The sequence below is a fragment of the Idiotropiscis lumnitzeri genome, unplaced genomic scaffold (assembly GCF_059441095.1).
Source record: "Idiotropiscis lumnitzeri isolate Australia: NSW breed Sydney's pygmy pipehorse unplaced genomic scaffold, RoL_Ilum_1.0 HiC_scaffold_296, whole genome shotgun sequence".
NCBI classification, from domain to species: domain Eukaryota; kingdom Metazoa; phylum Chordata; class Actinopteri; order Syngnathiformes; family Syngnathidae; genus Idiotropiscis; species Idiotropiscis lumnitzeri.
Genome location: NW_028283834.1, coordinates 80292 through 97500, shown reverse-complemented (window position 1 = coordinate 97500; position 17209 = coordinate 80292). Strand labels below are relative to the sequence as shown.

At 45.1% G+C, this 17209-nt stretch overlaps 1 protein-coding gene and 1 long non-coding RNA gene across 2 annotated transcripts in view; both read left to right on the top strand.

Annotated features, from left to right (window-relative positions):
- LOC148314450 (ATP-binding cassette sub-family D member 3) overlaps positions 1-17209 on the top strand; it is a gene marked incomplete at its 5' end in the record, with an annotated part of 58316 nt that overhangs the window by 1038 nt on the left and 40069 nt on the right. The window contains 2 exons of the mRNA XM_088287667.1: positions 14194-14317; positions 15410-15466. Coding sequence (XP_088143793.1) covers positions 14194-14317; positions 15410-15466 — 181 coding nt within the window. The remainder of the gene's footprint in view (positions 1-14193; positions 14318-15409; positions 15467-17209) is intronic.
- LOC148314451 (uncharacterized) lies at positions 4861-7216 on the top strand. Its single transcript, XR_015841751.1, has 2 exons — positions 4861-6912; positions 6993-7216. It is a non-coding gene; the product is annotated as an uncharacterized LOC148314451 (long non-coding RNA).

Here is a 17209-nt window from a genome sequence, read left to right as displayed (position 1 = left end):
AGGAACTGGTTGTAGGCTGTCCATGTAAGTGTTCTGATGCACCTGCACTACACCGTCAACAGTTGCAATGTCCATCCCCACATATGAAAAATTCTCATGTTCTTTACGGCCCACATGAAAAGCAGATTAATTACAGGGATAACATTGGAAACAAAGTTCCTTGACCCGGCCCAAAGAAATCATCCACATGACACGCCAATAATCCTGTGACCAAAGATTGCTCATTCTGCCAATAGAATATTGCGGGGTCAACTTGTGACATTTTACCACCAGTTTTCAGCATGAGTTGTCTGACTTTGTTGTACCAATAGAGGGATGCGTCCGCAAGTCCATACACACATTTCTTTAGTTTCCACATGTCAGGTTCACCAATTTGACATAATAGTGTTCATAAGCTAAAAGAAGAGAGGCACTCAGCTCAAGTGGAGACAGAGAGGTTAACAGTTTATTTGGGAACTTCATCTCCCTTCTGTTCCCCAATGTTTTTTTCACATTCCCTTTTATAGGGTCGGAGAATCAGATTACACTCAAGGGTGGTACAGTTCGTCTACTCAAAGCTGGTTCATTCCGGTTTAACATGGGCGCCCCGTCGTGGGTCGCAGCAAACTTTGACGTCAACTTCTTCTATCAGGATTCAGCACGATGCTGTTTGCGCCATCCTCACTTCTGAAGAAGCACCGCCGCCCTGCCATGTGCAGGCACCTCCCTGCAGCAGCGGTGTCCTCTGTATCTCCACTCAAACTGCAAACACTCAAGCATAGACCACTCTACTAATCCTCTGTATCTCCACTCAAACTGCAAACACTCAAGCATAGACCACTCTACTAAATAGCAACATGTTATATGCACTACGTATTAAAATAAAGCTGCGTCCTGGCAAATGTATAATAACCTTTTAATATTATTCTAACACCATAGAACGCTGCTTCTGTCCACACCAGCTTCTGGTGGGGGGCGAATGTAAATGTCTCTCTAGAGTTCCATTCCCTGTAGAAAGGCTGACTTAATATCCATAGAATGAACCGTCCACTTGTTTTGACATGCCATAGCTAACAGCAATTGAAGCGACTCGGATGCGCATGTGGGAGAATCTTTTTGCAACTCGTGAATATTGATTTCCTCAAAACCTCTCGCCACAAGGTGAGCTTTAGGTACAATACCATTAGCAGTTTCTTTCAGTGTACAGACCCATCGAGTAGAAACACATTTTTGACCCTTGTTAATGATCTCTTCATAAACATTGTTCTTTTTCCAGTTATCAATCTCTTGCTGTTTAGCCGCATCAAAAGAGATGTCTTTGGTAATGAGTGCATCGGCATCAGTGTTTTAACAATCTGTGTGAAGATTATCAACCTGTGACATATCTAATGCTTGTCTTTGTTCCTCACTTCCATTAGGTTCTAGCCGCTGCAAATTGTACCAATTTTTGTATTGCCCCTTGGCCTTTCCTGCTCTGCCTAAAACTCTGGCAGTGTACTGAGTATCATTATCTTTCTTTGTAAATGTGACCACCTGACCCCTTTTCTGGGCCCATCTCATCAGTCTGTCTGTTCGTGTCTTTATCATTTATTTCTGTGTTTTCAGTCATTTGTTCTCCTCCATGAAGACTTTGTTTATCATCTGAATTCTCTAACACATCAGTCTGAACCGTATTTTAATTTTCTATACCATTGTTGGGAACACTGGTAAGTGCAGGTTCATGCTCATTCTGTGCATTTAATTTACTTAGCCTGGATGTACAATGACAAGAACTCCAACATGTCTTACGAACACAACGGCTCCATCCTGACCTATAACTACAGCAGGACCCTTCCACTCTGAACTATCCTGTCGCTTATAATACACTTTGTCACCTGTTTCATACATTTCATCTGTAGGTCTGAGCTGCTTACGTAATGCCCTCCTAATTCTTTCAGAGCATTCCACCTCTGTGAAAGCTTTTCTAGCAGCATGTAATGCTGTTAAGTGTTGCCCTACTCTAGTACTCATACTCGTTCTCTCTAGAGCAGGTGGTTTTTCAATTAAGACAGACGGAAGATTGGGACTGTGTCCAAACACAAGCTGGTGTGGACTATAACCATGCACATTGATCAGACTGTTTTTGGCCATAAGAGCCCAGTCTAAAGCAGTTTGCCAGCCACACCCATTTTCCTTTTTTACTTTCAAAAGTGTCTCAGTCAGAGTCATATTGTGTCTTTCCAACAAACCGTTGCTCCAGGGACTGTACCCCGCTGTAGTTTTCGTCTCAACGTTGAATTTCTCCGCCATGTCTCTAAACTCCTCATTATTGAACTCTCCACCGTTGTCCGTGAAGATCCGCTTGGGGGCACCGTGAATACGTATCCACGAATGAATAAAGGAGCTGACTATATCCGAAGGTTTCTTAGACCTCACAATGTTTCCAGCGCTAAATCGTGTGAAGTGATCGATGATGTGGAGGTACCACACACCAGGTTCTAGCTCATGTAGATCCATTGCCACTGTTTCATTGTATTCGGAGGCTAAGGGCACGCCAACAGCCGGCTTGTTCCTGCGGTGTTTCTGACATATCTCACAGTCACGAATGATGTCCTCTAGAATGATCAGGCAGTCTTTGTCAGTATTTCCTGTGCTTTGAATAAGCCTCTGCAGCTGGTCTGCGCAGGCATGACCAAACTGCTTGTGAAGCTTCAGGAGCACTTTGCGTTTTTCTCTAGAAGACATCCCTGTTGTGACAACAAGTACCGTATTTTCGCAGTCATAGGACGCGCTGCCTCAAAGGGCGCAACACCTGTTGAGGGTGCTATTTCTGTCTTTGAAGCACACACTGGGCGCGCCGCCTTGTAAGGCGCTAGCTCAGCTGCTTTTAGCATAGCAATAGCTCGGCTGCTCGCGCTGACTCAGCCCATGGCAATTCACTTTGCCTCAATACCATAAGCAATCGTCACATTTCAAAGACAGTTGCCATGATACCATTGACAATCGCTATCATTAACAATGACTCTAACCAATAATAGGTATCATGGCAATAGTCTACAAGACTACGTCAGGGGAGGGACTTCACTGGTCACCACACTCCTTAGAGTCACGGTTTAAAAAAAAAAAAAAAAAAAAAAACTCAGCATACAACCAAACAATGAAACAAAGAAATAAGATTAACACAAAACATTTATCTCTCATGCCATCAATATAACAAAAAGAAATAAAAATAACACTAAATGATATAGCAATGGCTTCTTGGGAGCCATTAGAGCAATGCCTTCTGGGAGCCACTCAGACTCAGCCAAATCACATGGCTGTTTAGAGAGATTTGCATGGCTGTTTAGAGAGATGTGCTGTTATGCTTTGGACTTTTTGTCTGTTGTCTAAACCTGGGACGTTTCTTGCTTGCAATAACATAAATGATAAGACAGACTACAACATTGTGGACAGCTGCCCTTTTGTCCAGCTTTCTCCCACACCATCACCCAAACACCATAGTCACATAATGTATAGTCATGGTCACTTTGAAGCATAGATGACTCACACTTTGTCCAGCAGGGTGTGCTAACATGCACTCTGAACAGCCCAACGAGTAAAAGGGTTGATGGTCGCGAGTGATACTTTGTCCATATAATGAGCGCAGTCGCCTTACAAGGCACTGTGTTAGTTTAGGGGAAGATTTGGGACTTTTAAGTGCGCTTTATGACTGCGAAAATACTGTACTTCACCTTCATTGCTGCTCACCTTTGTATTTCCTCTCTTATGTCCACACAGTAGTGTCCCGAACTGGTGAACTCAAGAGGCACTTGTTGCTTAAACATGACCACTCTGTCATTCTCCATGTCTAAAACAGTCCTTGCTTTCTTTAAAGACATTTTGCTCAACAATAAAGGAATATCAGCAGGAACAACTTCTGTTTCAATGTGACATTTTGTTTGTCCAATCTTGGCTGGGATCTTTACTTTTCTATTGGAGTGCACAACTTCCCCATCTCCAAATCTAAAAGGCCTGCAGCTTGGAGATTGTGTTTGCTGCTGTTTGTTCACTTGACTTTGGTTCAGTTCTTTAAGGAAACAATCCAGCCACTTCTCTCTACAAACAGTACGGGTGCATGCAGTGTCAATTATGGCCGATCCCAGTGATTCAGCCAGAAATATCTCAAAGTTGGTCACAATCTTGGTAAACAGTGTAATGTTACACTCCTCCACACCTTCACCTTCCGTCAACTTGACTTCATTCCTCCAATGAGGACAATCCTTCGCCCAATGATACGTGCTTTGGCAAATAGCACATTTTGTTCGCTTGCCATATTTGTCGAGTGGATTTGTACCTTGCAGTGGCGGCCGCTGTCCACTCTGTGACGAGACGTTGCTTCTTCTGAATTTTTCGGATACTCTTTGCTTTTGATCCATGAAAAAGGTGGTATCCTTTATCTCACTGCCGTTAATTGCGCCGGTGATTTTCCCTCCGAAAAGCCTTTTCAACGCCGATTTCATCGATGCAAATGTCAAGTCCGTGCACGCCGTAAGTGCAAGCTGTCTATTCTTCTCCTCGAGACACGCTGTATCCAGTAGTTTAAACGCTAACACAGCGTCAGGCAGGGCCATGTTGTACTTTTTCATCCGGTTGTATCTTTGCTTGAAGTCTATTATATAGTCCGCCATGGACGCCGCACTGTCTTTTGCTATCGAGTCAAAATACGAAAAAGCTTCAGCTGTCTTTTTCTTCTCTCAAGAACACCGTGTCCAACGTAGCGAGAAGTGTTCCCATACCATTTTCTTGATTTAGATCCTCCACGGATATTTCCAAAGCAGTCTCTCTTCCTTCAAGACCCAGCGACACCGCAAGTGCCTGCCTCTTTTTTTTCCAAGTCCGTAACAAATGCTAGCTTCATTTTCCCAGCACTCGTATGGTCTGGCTTTGTCGAATTTCGATGGTACTCTATAGTTGGACTCTATAGTCCTCTGCTACCATGTAAATTGGCCAAAAAACACGACGTTATTAAGTTTAGATTCCAACTGCTTTAATTCGCTTGCATCCTCCTCGCACAGGCTAACATGCAACAAGAAACAGAGTCACGCAGGTTCACGCGATATCCGCGCACAACATGCGGGTTGTTAACAGGACTAACTTTGAGGCATTACTGTTACAAACTGTTGCCACCTGCTACCGACTTTAACAACATAACAGTGTAAAATAACGTTCAATCGCTGATTAAGGACGCTACAAAAACAGCCTAATTACGCTGACGCTGTGTTCTTCAGCTTAGCAGCAACTACGCTATGGCTAGCAATGCTGGTGAGCGTGGTTAGGAGGCAGTTTATCAGACATAAATGACTGTACACTTTGATGCTGACAGCATGACAAAATTGCCGTTCCTAATAGGGTTGTCAAATTTAAAGCGTTAACTCTAGATTAATTTAAAAAAAATCACGCATTTACTCAGATTTATTTACTTCAATGATAATTTGCATATCTTGCAAAGCTAAATTCAAACACTGTACCATATTGGCTATACATCTTAAACGCATCATCTCAAAACTAAAACACCCTGCTTAACTCATTTACTCCCTTGGACGTATAAATACGTCTTTTAAAGCAATGGCGCCCTCTACCAAAGACGTATAAATAAGTTTTTTGTTTTTTTTGCGTCATAGTGTACATAAGGGTCTGATGCAACCTCTGACTGAGAATCAGCCTCGTCTGCATTGTGAATCATGTAAAAATCACCCAGCAGGGGGCAGAGGTGCAGAAAATTCGCCTTGAATCTGCGCCAGAGGTACAAATGGGGGGGCGGGATCCTGGGGTAGACTTATAAGCGTGGAGAGCAGCGTGGGTAGCAGCAGCACTAGCAGCAGTCGCATTAGTAGCGTTAGCAATGAAATCCTCCAAGCAAATGACGATCGAGGAATGTTTTTTTGTAAAAAAAAGCTTCCTAAAAGCATCAAGGCTTTGGAGACGCTTTGGTTGAGAGGATGACGCTTCATCGTCGTCACAACAAAGAGGCGTCTAAAGAGGCTGCGCGTGCCTTGCGGCCTGCATCGCCTGCCTTCGGACAATAGCCAAAGCAGCCGAGAGTCCTCACCAGATCCACCCCGAACGAGGAGGTAAGCGCTCACAAGTTACCATTGAACATGTGGTTTTAGCCCTAATGCTTTTATTGTACATATCATGCATCTTGCGGACAGAAAATGTCGCGTCAATGTGCAGTTAGACGCGAGCTTGCTCGCTGACTTCCTCGTCCGGCCGCCTCTATTGCACAATTACACGCGAGCATAACTCCTCCCGAACAGGGAAATAAACGCTCGCAAGTTACAATTGAACACGCGGTTAGCCCTTATATCCACTTATTTTACATATCATGCATCTTGCGGGAAGAAAATGTTGCGTGAATGTGTAGTTAGACGCGAGCTTGCTCGCTGACTTCCTCGTCCGGCCGCCTCTTGCACAATTACACGCGAGCATAAGTCCTCGCCGACGAGGAAGTAAACGCTCGCAAGTTACAATTGAACATGTGTTTAGCCATCATGCATCTATTGTACATATCACGCATCTTGCGCGCAGAATATGTCGCCTAAATGTGTAGTTAGACGCGAGCATAGGAAGTGAGCGAGCGAATGTGCGCTTCCAAGTAAGCATAACTCCTCCCGAACAGGGAAATAAACGCTCGCAAGTTACAATTGAACATGTGGTTAGCCCTTATATCCACTTATTTTACATATCATGCATCTTGCGGGAAGAATATGTTGCGTGAACGTGTAGTTAGACGCGAGCATAGCTCAACTCCGACTAGGAAGTATGCGAGCGAATGTGCACTTCAAGCAAGCGTGACTCCTCCCCGACGAGGAAGCAATACTGAATGGTGTAGTAATCATACAAACTTTCTACAATTCACAGATTGTGCATCCCGCGGCAAGAAGGTTCCTCCTCGTCTTGTTGGTGCAAAGAAAGGTAAATTATAATATGAAACTTCACACGCCAGCAATAAAATGCAGCAATAAATATATATTTCCAATTGTTTATATTTACAGGTTGTGCATCAGGAAGCAGTGGTTCCGGATGGCGTCACACACACTGGATGGCAACCGAGGAAAATCGAAAAAATGTTGTGTGCCCTTGCATCAAGGCAACTGTTTTATTTTATATCACACAAAAAAAAAGTATGTATGACACTGATGTATTTCATTTTTGTACATAGTTCAACAGTTCAGTCGTTTTCTGTTATGTGCAAATAAATTTATTTTGTTATCAAAAACATATTTTTTGTGCTTTTTTTGGTATTTTATAGAAGGCATGCATTATTTAGATGTTAGAGGTGTCATAAAAGCCATAAATAATAGTGTCAAAGTTCAAATTATGGTCGAAATGCATCAGTTTACAAAAAGCTCATTTTCTCAGTTTTTTCCCCAGGGATTGGAGTTTTCATGAAATTTAGCTATTTTCAAATGGCGATTGCTCAAGAATGGAAAAAGATAGAAACAAACTTTTTTTTCTGTTGAAAGAAGAGAGTCTCATCTTTCTTTTGGTGTGCTCCATGTCTATATAGCATTAGAATACAATATTCTGTGGGCCTTGCAATATTAGTCAAAACCCAGGAAAACGCTGGGATTGAGCGGGTTGCTCCAGTGAAAATGGCTGGTATTTAATGAGTTAAGTTACCACTGGGCTTTGCAAACCAAAACTGGTGGAGTGTGGTGCTAGTGGGCAGTTTTGAGAAATGTTTCTAAGAAAAATGCCTGTCAAGATGTCTCTGAGTGGATTCGCGTATCAAAGAAAGCTATTAGAACAGTCTTTGATTTAACACTTCACATTTGGTGAGTTTACATTAATTACTAAATATTATTCAAGTCAACACCTGTTAAAAGCTTCACAAAATATTGTAGTCGAAAAAAATTGACTAATCGCTATTAATTCTGGAATTTTTTGCGATAAATTGTTTTGGTTCTGCGGCACAGTGGCCGACTGGTTAGCACGATGGCCTCACAGGGAGAGACAGCATCGGTCGTGGGTTCAATACCGGCTCCGGCCATCCTGTGTGGAGTTCATGTTCTCCCCGTGCCTGCGTGGGTTTCCTCCGGGTACTCCGGTTTCCCCCCACATTCCAAAAACATGCATGGTAGGTCGACTGAACACTCTAAATTGCCCCTAGGTATGAATGTGAGTGCGGATGGTTGTTCGTCTCTGTGTGCCCTGCAATTGGTTGGCAACCAGTTCAGGGTGCCCCCTGCCTACTGCCCGAAGATCGCTGGGATAGGCTCCAGCACCCCCCACTACCCTAGTGAGGAGAAGTGGTATTTAAAATGTATGGATGGATGGATGGATGTTTTAGTTCTTAGTAATGGTTTGAGGAAAGTGTTGTCTAGCTTTTGCTAGTTCTTTGTTTACCTGCCAAAGACATTGTCTGTAAAGGTCAAAATGAACTTCCTCTCAGCTTTCCTGTACTTTGATTTCAAAGTCATGCTCGTGGTTGTTCTAGGTTGACATGAAATGGTCTTATCGTATTTTCATGTCCATAAGGCGCACCGCATTATAGGGCAAAATTTCACTTGTGGGTGCTAATTCTGTATTTAACACTTACATACATAGGGCGCACCATATTATTGGGCACAGGCATGTCAAAACAAGCATGCTGGCGTTTGTTTTTAAAAAGGCAGCGGGAGCTCAACTGAGTTTTGTTGTACTTTATTGAAGTATTTAACAATGTTCTCACATTTTTTTTATCAGTCCTCATCCATAAATCCATCTAAGTCCTCGTGTTCTGTATCCAAAACAGCTGGGCAAGTTTTCCATTGAACACAGCAGGTTCCCTCTCGTCATTGTCAATCTGTCAGTCAGTCTTTTGTGAAAACTCGAACAGAAGTGCAAGCTGACACATTAACTTCTCAGGCCTTGATCACGAAATGCCGATGTAAGGCAAGTCACTAGTCACTTCACTATGTACGTTCACGGTTTTACTTCAGAACCAAAACTATCCCTCAACATCAACTGAACAATACTAGAAAACAATGAAACATCTAAAACAAAGAAATAAGATCTTATTTTCACAACAATGGAGCTCACCTAAAAGTCCCAAATTTTCTCTAAAACCTAAGGTTAATTGTGTTTATTTGCTCCTTGTTTTGGTTGTTTTAATTTTTTGCTAGTATGCTGTTCTGTTGATGTTGGGTGATAGTTTTGGTTTTGATGGAAAACCGTGACCTCAATAGTGTGGTGACTAGTGACAATGCCTACATCGGCATTGTGTGATTACGTACTGCAAAGTTAATGTGTCTGCTTGTACTGCTGAGTTGTCACAAAAGCAGCATCATATCTTAGGGGCAGCGCGGCAGCGATACTGACGAGAAGGAACCTGTCGTGTTTGAACGAGGACTTTGATGGATTTGTGGATGAGGACTGATTTTAAAAAATAAATAAATAACGTACTCCCGTAAATACTTAAAGTACAAGTTCAGTTTTGCTCCCGCTGCCCTTTTCAAAACATACGCTAGCATGCATGATCGCTTATGTTTTAGCATGCATGCTAAGCTATGGTAGGTTTTGACATGCCTGCGCCCTATGTATGTCTTAAATACAGAAATAGCGCCAGCAACTGAGACTGTGCCCTTTAATACAGTGCGCCCTATGGTCATGAAAAAACGGTTCCACAAAACATGTCTCTCTCATGCCATTTATACCCCAAACAGAAATCCAATTAACACAAAATATGTATCTCCAATGTCATTCATATCCCAAGTGCTGCACAGCATTTTCGGAGTACCCCAGCCTCAACCAATCAGATGGCTGGTTAGAAAGATGTCGTGAGTGGTGTGCTTTGGGCAGCATCTGTTGTGTAAAGGTTATCCATCCATCCATCCATCCATTATCCGCCGCTTATCCGAGGTCGGGTCGCGGAGGCAGCAGCTTCAGCAGGGAAGTCCATACTTCCCGCTCCCCAGCCACATCTTCCAGCTCTGCTGGAGGGATGGCCAGGCGTTCCCAGGCCAGCCGGGAGACGTAGTCTCTCTAGCGTGGCCTGGGTCGTCCTCTGGGCCTCCTGCCGGTGGGACATGCTCGGAACACCTCACTAGGGAGGCGTCCAGGAGGCATCCTAAACAGATGCCCGAGCCACCTCATCTGGCTCCTCTCTACGTGGAGGAGCAGCGGCTCGACACTGAGTCCCTCCCGGATGGCCGAGCTTCTCACCCTATCTCTAAGGGAGAGCCCAGACACCCTGCGGAGGAAACTCCGCTTGTATCCGAGATCTTGTTCTTTCGGTCGCGACCCACAGCTCGTGACCATAGGTGAGGCTAGGAACGTAGATCGACCGGTAAATCGAGAGCTTCGCCTTTTGGCTCACGACAGACCGATACAGTGTCCGCATCACAGCGGAGGCTGCACCGATCCGCCTGTCGATCTCTCGCTCCATCCTCCCCTCACTCGTAAACAAGACCCCAAAATACTTAAACTCCTCCGCTTGGGGCAGGATCTCCTCCCCGACCTGAAGAGGGCACTCCACCCTTTTCCGACTGAGAACCATGGTCTCAGATTTGGAGGCGCTGATCTTCATCCCAACCGCTTCACACTCGGCTGTGAACCGCTCCAGTGAGAGTTGGAGATCACGGCCTGAGGAAGCCAACAGTACCACATCTGCGAAAAGCAGAGATGAAATACTGAGGTCACCAAACCGGATCCCCTCATCGCCTCGACTGCGCCTAGAAATTCTGTCCATAAACGTTATGAACAGAATCGGTGACAAAGGGCAGCCTTGGCGGAGTCCAACCCTCACAGGAAACGAATCCGACTTACTGCCGGCAATGCGGACCAAACTCTGACATCGGTGGTACAGGGACCCAACTGCCCGTATCAAGGGGCTCGGTACCCCGTACTCCCAGAGCACGCTCCACAGAATTCCCCGTGGGACACGGTCAAGCGCCTTCTCTATGTCCACAAAACACATGTAGACTGGTTGGGCGAACTCCCATGCACCCTCAAGGGCCCTGTAGAGAGTGTAGAGCTGGTCCACTGTTCCACGGCCAGGACGAAAACTGCACTGCTCCTCTTGGATCTGAGATTCAACCTCCCGACGGACCCTCCTCTCCACTACCCCTGAGTAGACCTTACCAGGGAGGCTGAGGAGTGTGATTCCTCTATAATTGGAACACACCCTCCGGTCCCCCTTCTTAAAAAGGGGGACCACCACCCCGGTCTGCCAATCCAGAGGCATTGTCTCCGATGTCCACGCAATGTTGTAGAGGCGTGTCAACCATGACAGCCCCACAACATCCAGAGCCCTAAGGAACTCCGGGCGGATCTCATCCACCCCCGGGGCCTTGCCACTGAAGAGCTTGTTAACCACCTCGGTTACTTCAGCCCCAGAGATAGGTGAGTCCACCACGGAGTCTTCAGGCTCTGCTTCCTCAATGGAAGGCGTGTCGGTTCAATTGAGGAGGTCTTCGAAGTATTCTCCCCACCGACTCACAACGTCCCGAGTCGAGGTCAGCAGCACCCCATCTCCACTATAAACAGTGTTAATGGTGCACTGCTTCCCTCTCCTGAGACGACGGATGGTGGACCAGAATTTCTTCGAAGCCGTCTGTAAGTCGTTTTCCATGGCCTCACCGAACTCCTCCCACGCCCGAGTTTTTGCTTCGGCAACCACCGAAGCCGTATTCCGCTTGGCCAGTCGGCACCTGTCAGCTGCCTCCGGAGTCCCACAGGCCAGAAAGGCCCGATAGGACTCTTTCTTCAGCCTGACATCATCCCTTACCGCCAGTGTCCACCAGCGGGATTGGGGGATTGCCGCCACGACAGGCACCGACCACCTTGCGTCCACAGCTTCGATCGGCTGCCTCAACAATGGAGGCACGAAACATGGTCCACTCAGACTCAATGTCCCATGCCTCCCGCGGTACGTGGGCAAAGTTCTGCCGGAGGTGGGAGTTAAAACTCTTTCTGACAGGGAATTCTGCCAAGCGTTCCCAGGAGACCCTCACAATACGTTTGGGTCTGCCGCGTCGGACCGGCATCTTCCCCACCATCGGAGCCAACTCACCACCAGGTGGTGATCAGTTGACAGCTCCGGCCCTCTCTTCACCCGAGTGTCCAAAACATGCGGCCGCAAATCCGATGACACGACTACAAAGTCGATCATCGGACTGCGGCCGAGGGTGTCCTGGTGCCAAGTGCACATATGGACACCCTTATGTTTGAACATGGTGTTCGTTATCAACAATCCATGACGAGCACAGAAGTCTAGTAACAGAACACCGCTCGGGTTCAGATTGGGGGGGCCATTCCTCCCAATCACGCCCTTCCAGGTCTCACTGTCATTACCCACGTGAGCATTGAAGTCCCCCAGCAGAACGAGGGAGTCTCCAGGGGGAACGCTCTCCAGCACACCCTCCAAAGACTGTGTCAGGTTTAAATGCCCTGACGCCTTTTGGGAGAGCTTACTGAAATAACTTACTAAAGGTAACGGCCGAAATAAAAAGATGGCTGAGAGGCCAGGAGGAACCAAACATGGTGTTCATTTCCACCGGCCGGCGGGGGAAAGAGTGGGACAAAGCGGAAGTGAGCCGGCAGCTCGCCCGCTCGCACCCGCTCCGCGTGACTCCTCCCTCTTCCTCCTCCCACCGGCTCTGCTTTTACTAGCTTGACTCAAGAATAACCAGGAGACAAGAAATTAAAATACAATGAAGGTCTGTTTAGCCTAAACTAAATCACCAGAAGACAGGAGAGTATCTGACAATGATGGTCTGTTTTAGACTAAACTAATCACCAGAAGACAGGAGATTAATTAACAATGGTGGTCTGTTTTAGACTGAACTAATCACCAAAAGACAGGAGATTAACTAACAATGTATGTCCGATTAGACTAAAACAAAAATGTGAGTGTGTGTGCGTGTGCAATCATTAATGATACAAGTAGTGTATAAAAACATAATTAGAAATACACAAACTGATTTCATAAACTTACTTGAGGTTATCGTGATCTTCAGCTTATTTTACAACTCCAAAAAGGGTGGGTACTCTGTACTGCTGTTTGGTGCATAATCACAAACAACAGTCAGCACCCGTCCCCCCACCTTGAGGCGGAGGAAGGCTACCCTCTCGTCTACTGGGGTGAACCCCAGTGTACAGGCGCCAAGCCGGGGGGGAAATAAGTATGCCCACACCTGCTCGGCGTCTTTCACCTTGGGCAACTCCAGAGTGGAAGAGTGTCCAACCCCTCTCAAGAGGACTGGTACCAGAGCCTAAGCTGTGTGTGGAGGTGAGCCCGACTATATCTAGTCGGAATTTCTCTGCCTCGCACACCAGCTCAGGCTCCTTCCCCGCCAGAGAGGTGACATTCCATGTCCCAAGAGCTAGTTTCTGTAGCCGGGGATCAGAGCGCCAAGGTCCCTGCCTCTTTCCGCTGCCCGACTCACATTGCACCGAACCCCTTTGGCCCCTCCCATAGGTGATGAGCCCATGTGAAGGGGGACCCATGTTGCCTCTTCGGGCTGAGCCCGGCCGAGCCCCATGGGTGCAGGCCCTCCAGGGTGTAAACGTTAATGTAACCTATTATAGTTAATGTTGTTGATGTCTCACCCAATCAGATGGCTGGCTTGAGAGATGTTGTGAGTGGTGGGTTTTGGGCAACACCTGTTGTCAATTTTATTCTAACCTGTCATATTTCTTGTTTGTAATAACACCAATGATAAAACAGACTACGACATTGTGGACAGTGGCCCCTTTTCCAGCTTTCTCCACACGTACATACTGGTCTGTTGTCAATTGACTGTGGTTTCAAACCATCACCAACAGATGGTGCTAACACATTGTTTAATGCTCCCAGTCAGTCCAGTGTGCTGTAGTCTTGTCAGACTTCGAAGGATTTTTCGGGAAAAAGTCCTCAAATAAGTCCTTTAAAAAGGCTCTCATATTAAAGGGTAAAAACTTCCAATTTCCCTAAGCCGCTCTAACGTGGTGGATGGAGGGGATGGAAATCTCATAAACTGGTGTCGGGAGAGACTCGCGTGAGTTTGAACCGCTTGTTGATGTTGAGGAGTCATTCCTGATTTTAACATTATTAATTGCCCTTAATGAGTAACCATTTTGGAATAAGTCAAATTACCCACTCTACTTTTGTAGTGGCTCTCTTCCTTATCGATCTGTTATCAGTTCTTGTTTAATATTGTCCAATTCTGTTGTGATTGTCGGTATGCAGTTATTGTACATGTATTGCCTGGAAACCTTTTTCCTGTGTCTCAGGGGCTTCACCTACTACAAAATGGGCAACTTGGACAACCGGATTGCCAACGCAGACCAGTTGTTGACCCAAGATGTGGAAAAATTCTGCAACAGTGTGGTAGATCTCTATTCCAACCTCAGCAAGGTACAAAACATTGTTAGCGCTCTGCATCATGGTACTTGAGCTCATAAAAATTACAGTGAATACAATTTTGAAAATAGTTTTATACATTCATGTCAGAAGAACTCCGACATTAGCCAACCTCTGTTTAATTTGCTACATAAACGTTGTCCCCCGGTTTTGAGGCTGATAGTGTTTTCTTGGCTGCAGATTAGTCCGATGATCAACCAGTTTTAAACACGCATAACAAATTTGCACAAATTACTTTTATTCAGCCATTCTCCAGTCATTTGGGCTCGGGGAAAAATTCGACAACCAAAATCGGTTGACACAAAAATTTCTGCCTCGAAATGAGGGTGGGTCGATTACCAGAGATATAAATAGGATAATCAATTCCAAAAAGACTAGTGACTGACAGCCCGTGTTATTATTACAATAGAATACAACTTTATTTGTATTGGACATTTCACCAGTTGCAGCTGTAATAAAGCGCTTTATAAAGACATTGACCATATTAATGATTTCTCACATAAATTATGAATCAGTTAAATACAGCATTTTTTTGTGCATTTCTTCCATTGTTTAGATTTTCAAATGATCACTTAAAATGGACTTTCCAGATTAGAATGATTGTGGGATAACTATAACAATTATAGAACTAGAATTGTTCGACACGCATTTTGTCAAGGGCCAACAATATCAAATAATCAACAATAAACAGGTCTCTGGAACATTTATTTTGTAATATACTTTAATGCAAAATAAAATCTAATCAATTAATGGATTGAATTCTTGATACAATAATTCCAATGATGCAGCTACTAAACCCGACAAAGATAGACTGACTACCCGTTCACACGCGCACTAGTCTGTTTGTCTCAAAAAGTGAAGTCTTTTTTAATTCAGTTGTACCAAAAAATATGCTGCACTGCTGCTTTTTATTAGTTCATTTTCAGTAAAAAAAAATTGTCATTCTCACGTTGTTTCTGTAAAAGAATTGTTTCTTTTTCAATTGTTCTTAAATTGAAGGGTACCAATATTTTTATTCAAGAGTGTAATACAAGTTTTGCTGTTGTATTGTTGTCACGAACTGAGTCAGTTTTATCTTCTCTGCAGCCTTTGCTGGATATTGGTTTGTACATCTTCAAGCTAACGAGTGCCATTGGGGCTCAGGTATGATACACAGTGCTTCTTTGCAAGGTCATTGAAAGTATGTAAGTGTAGAAATTAGGAATGGGAAATGAACATTTTAATCATGATTAATTAAATCCAAATGAAATAAGGCAATGAAAAATGTACGTTATATATTTTTCGGACCAAGCTCAGTTTATATAGTTTTTGATCAGGAAACTGAAATCCGATATCATTTTCTTTATCTATTCATTTTGGAGGAATTTGGAAATAAGTGACGTCTTGAAAAACGCCTACTTTTAATGAGGAATATGGCCACGCCCCCCTTCGCTCTCTCCATGGTACGACAGAGTCAGTAAAGGGACCAATTACAAACTCTCCATTACAAATCATTGTACTTTCATTGCTTTTACATCCGAAAACGGTGATCAATTGTCCTTAACCTCGCCGTGGCTGATTTATATGAGAATGAGGAACTGTGGAAGTGAGTTATTTAAATATATGCTGGAAGGCCACTAGCACACTGCTTCTTTGCTGATCACGGTGAGGACACATGGCAAAAAAGCACCAGTTGGGATATTTACAGACTGAAGTGGGAATGAGTAGACATGCACATTTGGATGAGGCTTTTTTTTTTCGACTGTAGGCAACGTAACTACAACTCGCCCGTTTTATTCTTTGGAAGGCGACAGCTCTGGGCTACGCATACGCATACTTTATCAAAAATCAGAAATCCCTTTATTGTCATTGTACTCAAGTGTGCAACGAGATTAGAGAGCTCGCCTCTCCAGTGCAATACAACAATAATTCAGATAAATATATAAATTAGATAAATAAGAGAATAGTTGGTGCAATGGAAGATAATACTGAATAGGATATATGAAAACGCATCACGTTGCTGTTCTGCAAGGTAAGGGTGGTCGTGTGTGTGTGTGTGAGAGAGTTTAGAATGGAGATGGCTCTTGGAAAGAAACTGTTTCTCAGTCTATTGGTCCTTGATTTGATGCACCTGTAGCGCCTGCCAGAGGACATCAGGTCAAACAGGTGTGAGTTTGGGTGGGTATTGTCTTTGACGATGTTGAGAGCCCTTCTGAGGCACCGGGCGGTGTAGATGTCCGACAGTGAGGGGAGAGGGCAGCCAATTATCCTTTGCGCTGTTTTGACCGTCCTCTGGAGCCTCACTCTGTCCGCCTCAGTGCCGCCGCTGTACCAGGTGGAGACACAGTACGTCAGCAGGCTCTCGATGGACGAGTGGTAGAAGGCCAGCAGCAGCTTCCTTTGCAGGTTGAATTTCCTGAGGACTCTCAGGAAGTGCAGACGCTGGTGGATCTTCTTTACCACTGCTGTGGTGTTGTGTGTCCAAGAAAGGTCATCGGAGATCTGTACTCCCAGGAACTTGAATGTGTGGACCCTCTCCACACACACGCCTTCGGTGCAGAGGGGGGGCGTCACCGTCTTGTTCCTCCTGAAGTCGATGACGATCTCCTTTGTTTTTGCAATGTTGAGTTGCAGTCTGTTGTCCTCGCACCAAGCCGTCAGTCTCTGGATCTCCTCTCTGTAGGCTGTCTCGTCACCTTCCGAGATCAGACCGACCACTGTCGTGTCGTCAGCAAACTAGACGATGGTGTTGTTACCGTGGGCCGGGCTGCAGGCATAGGTGTAGAGGGCGTATAGGAGAGGGCTCAGCACGCATCCTTGAGGGGAACCGGTGCTCAGCGTACGGGTGGAGGACGTGTAGGGGCCGAGCAACACAGTCTGGGGTCTGTTGGTCAGAAAGTCTTTAAT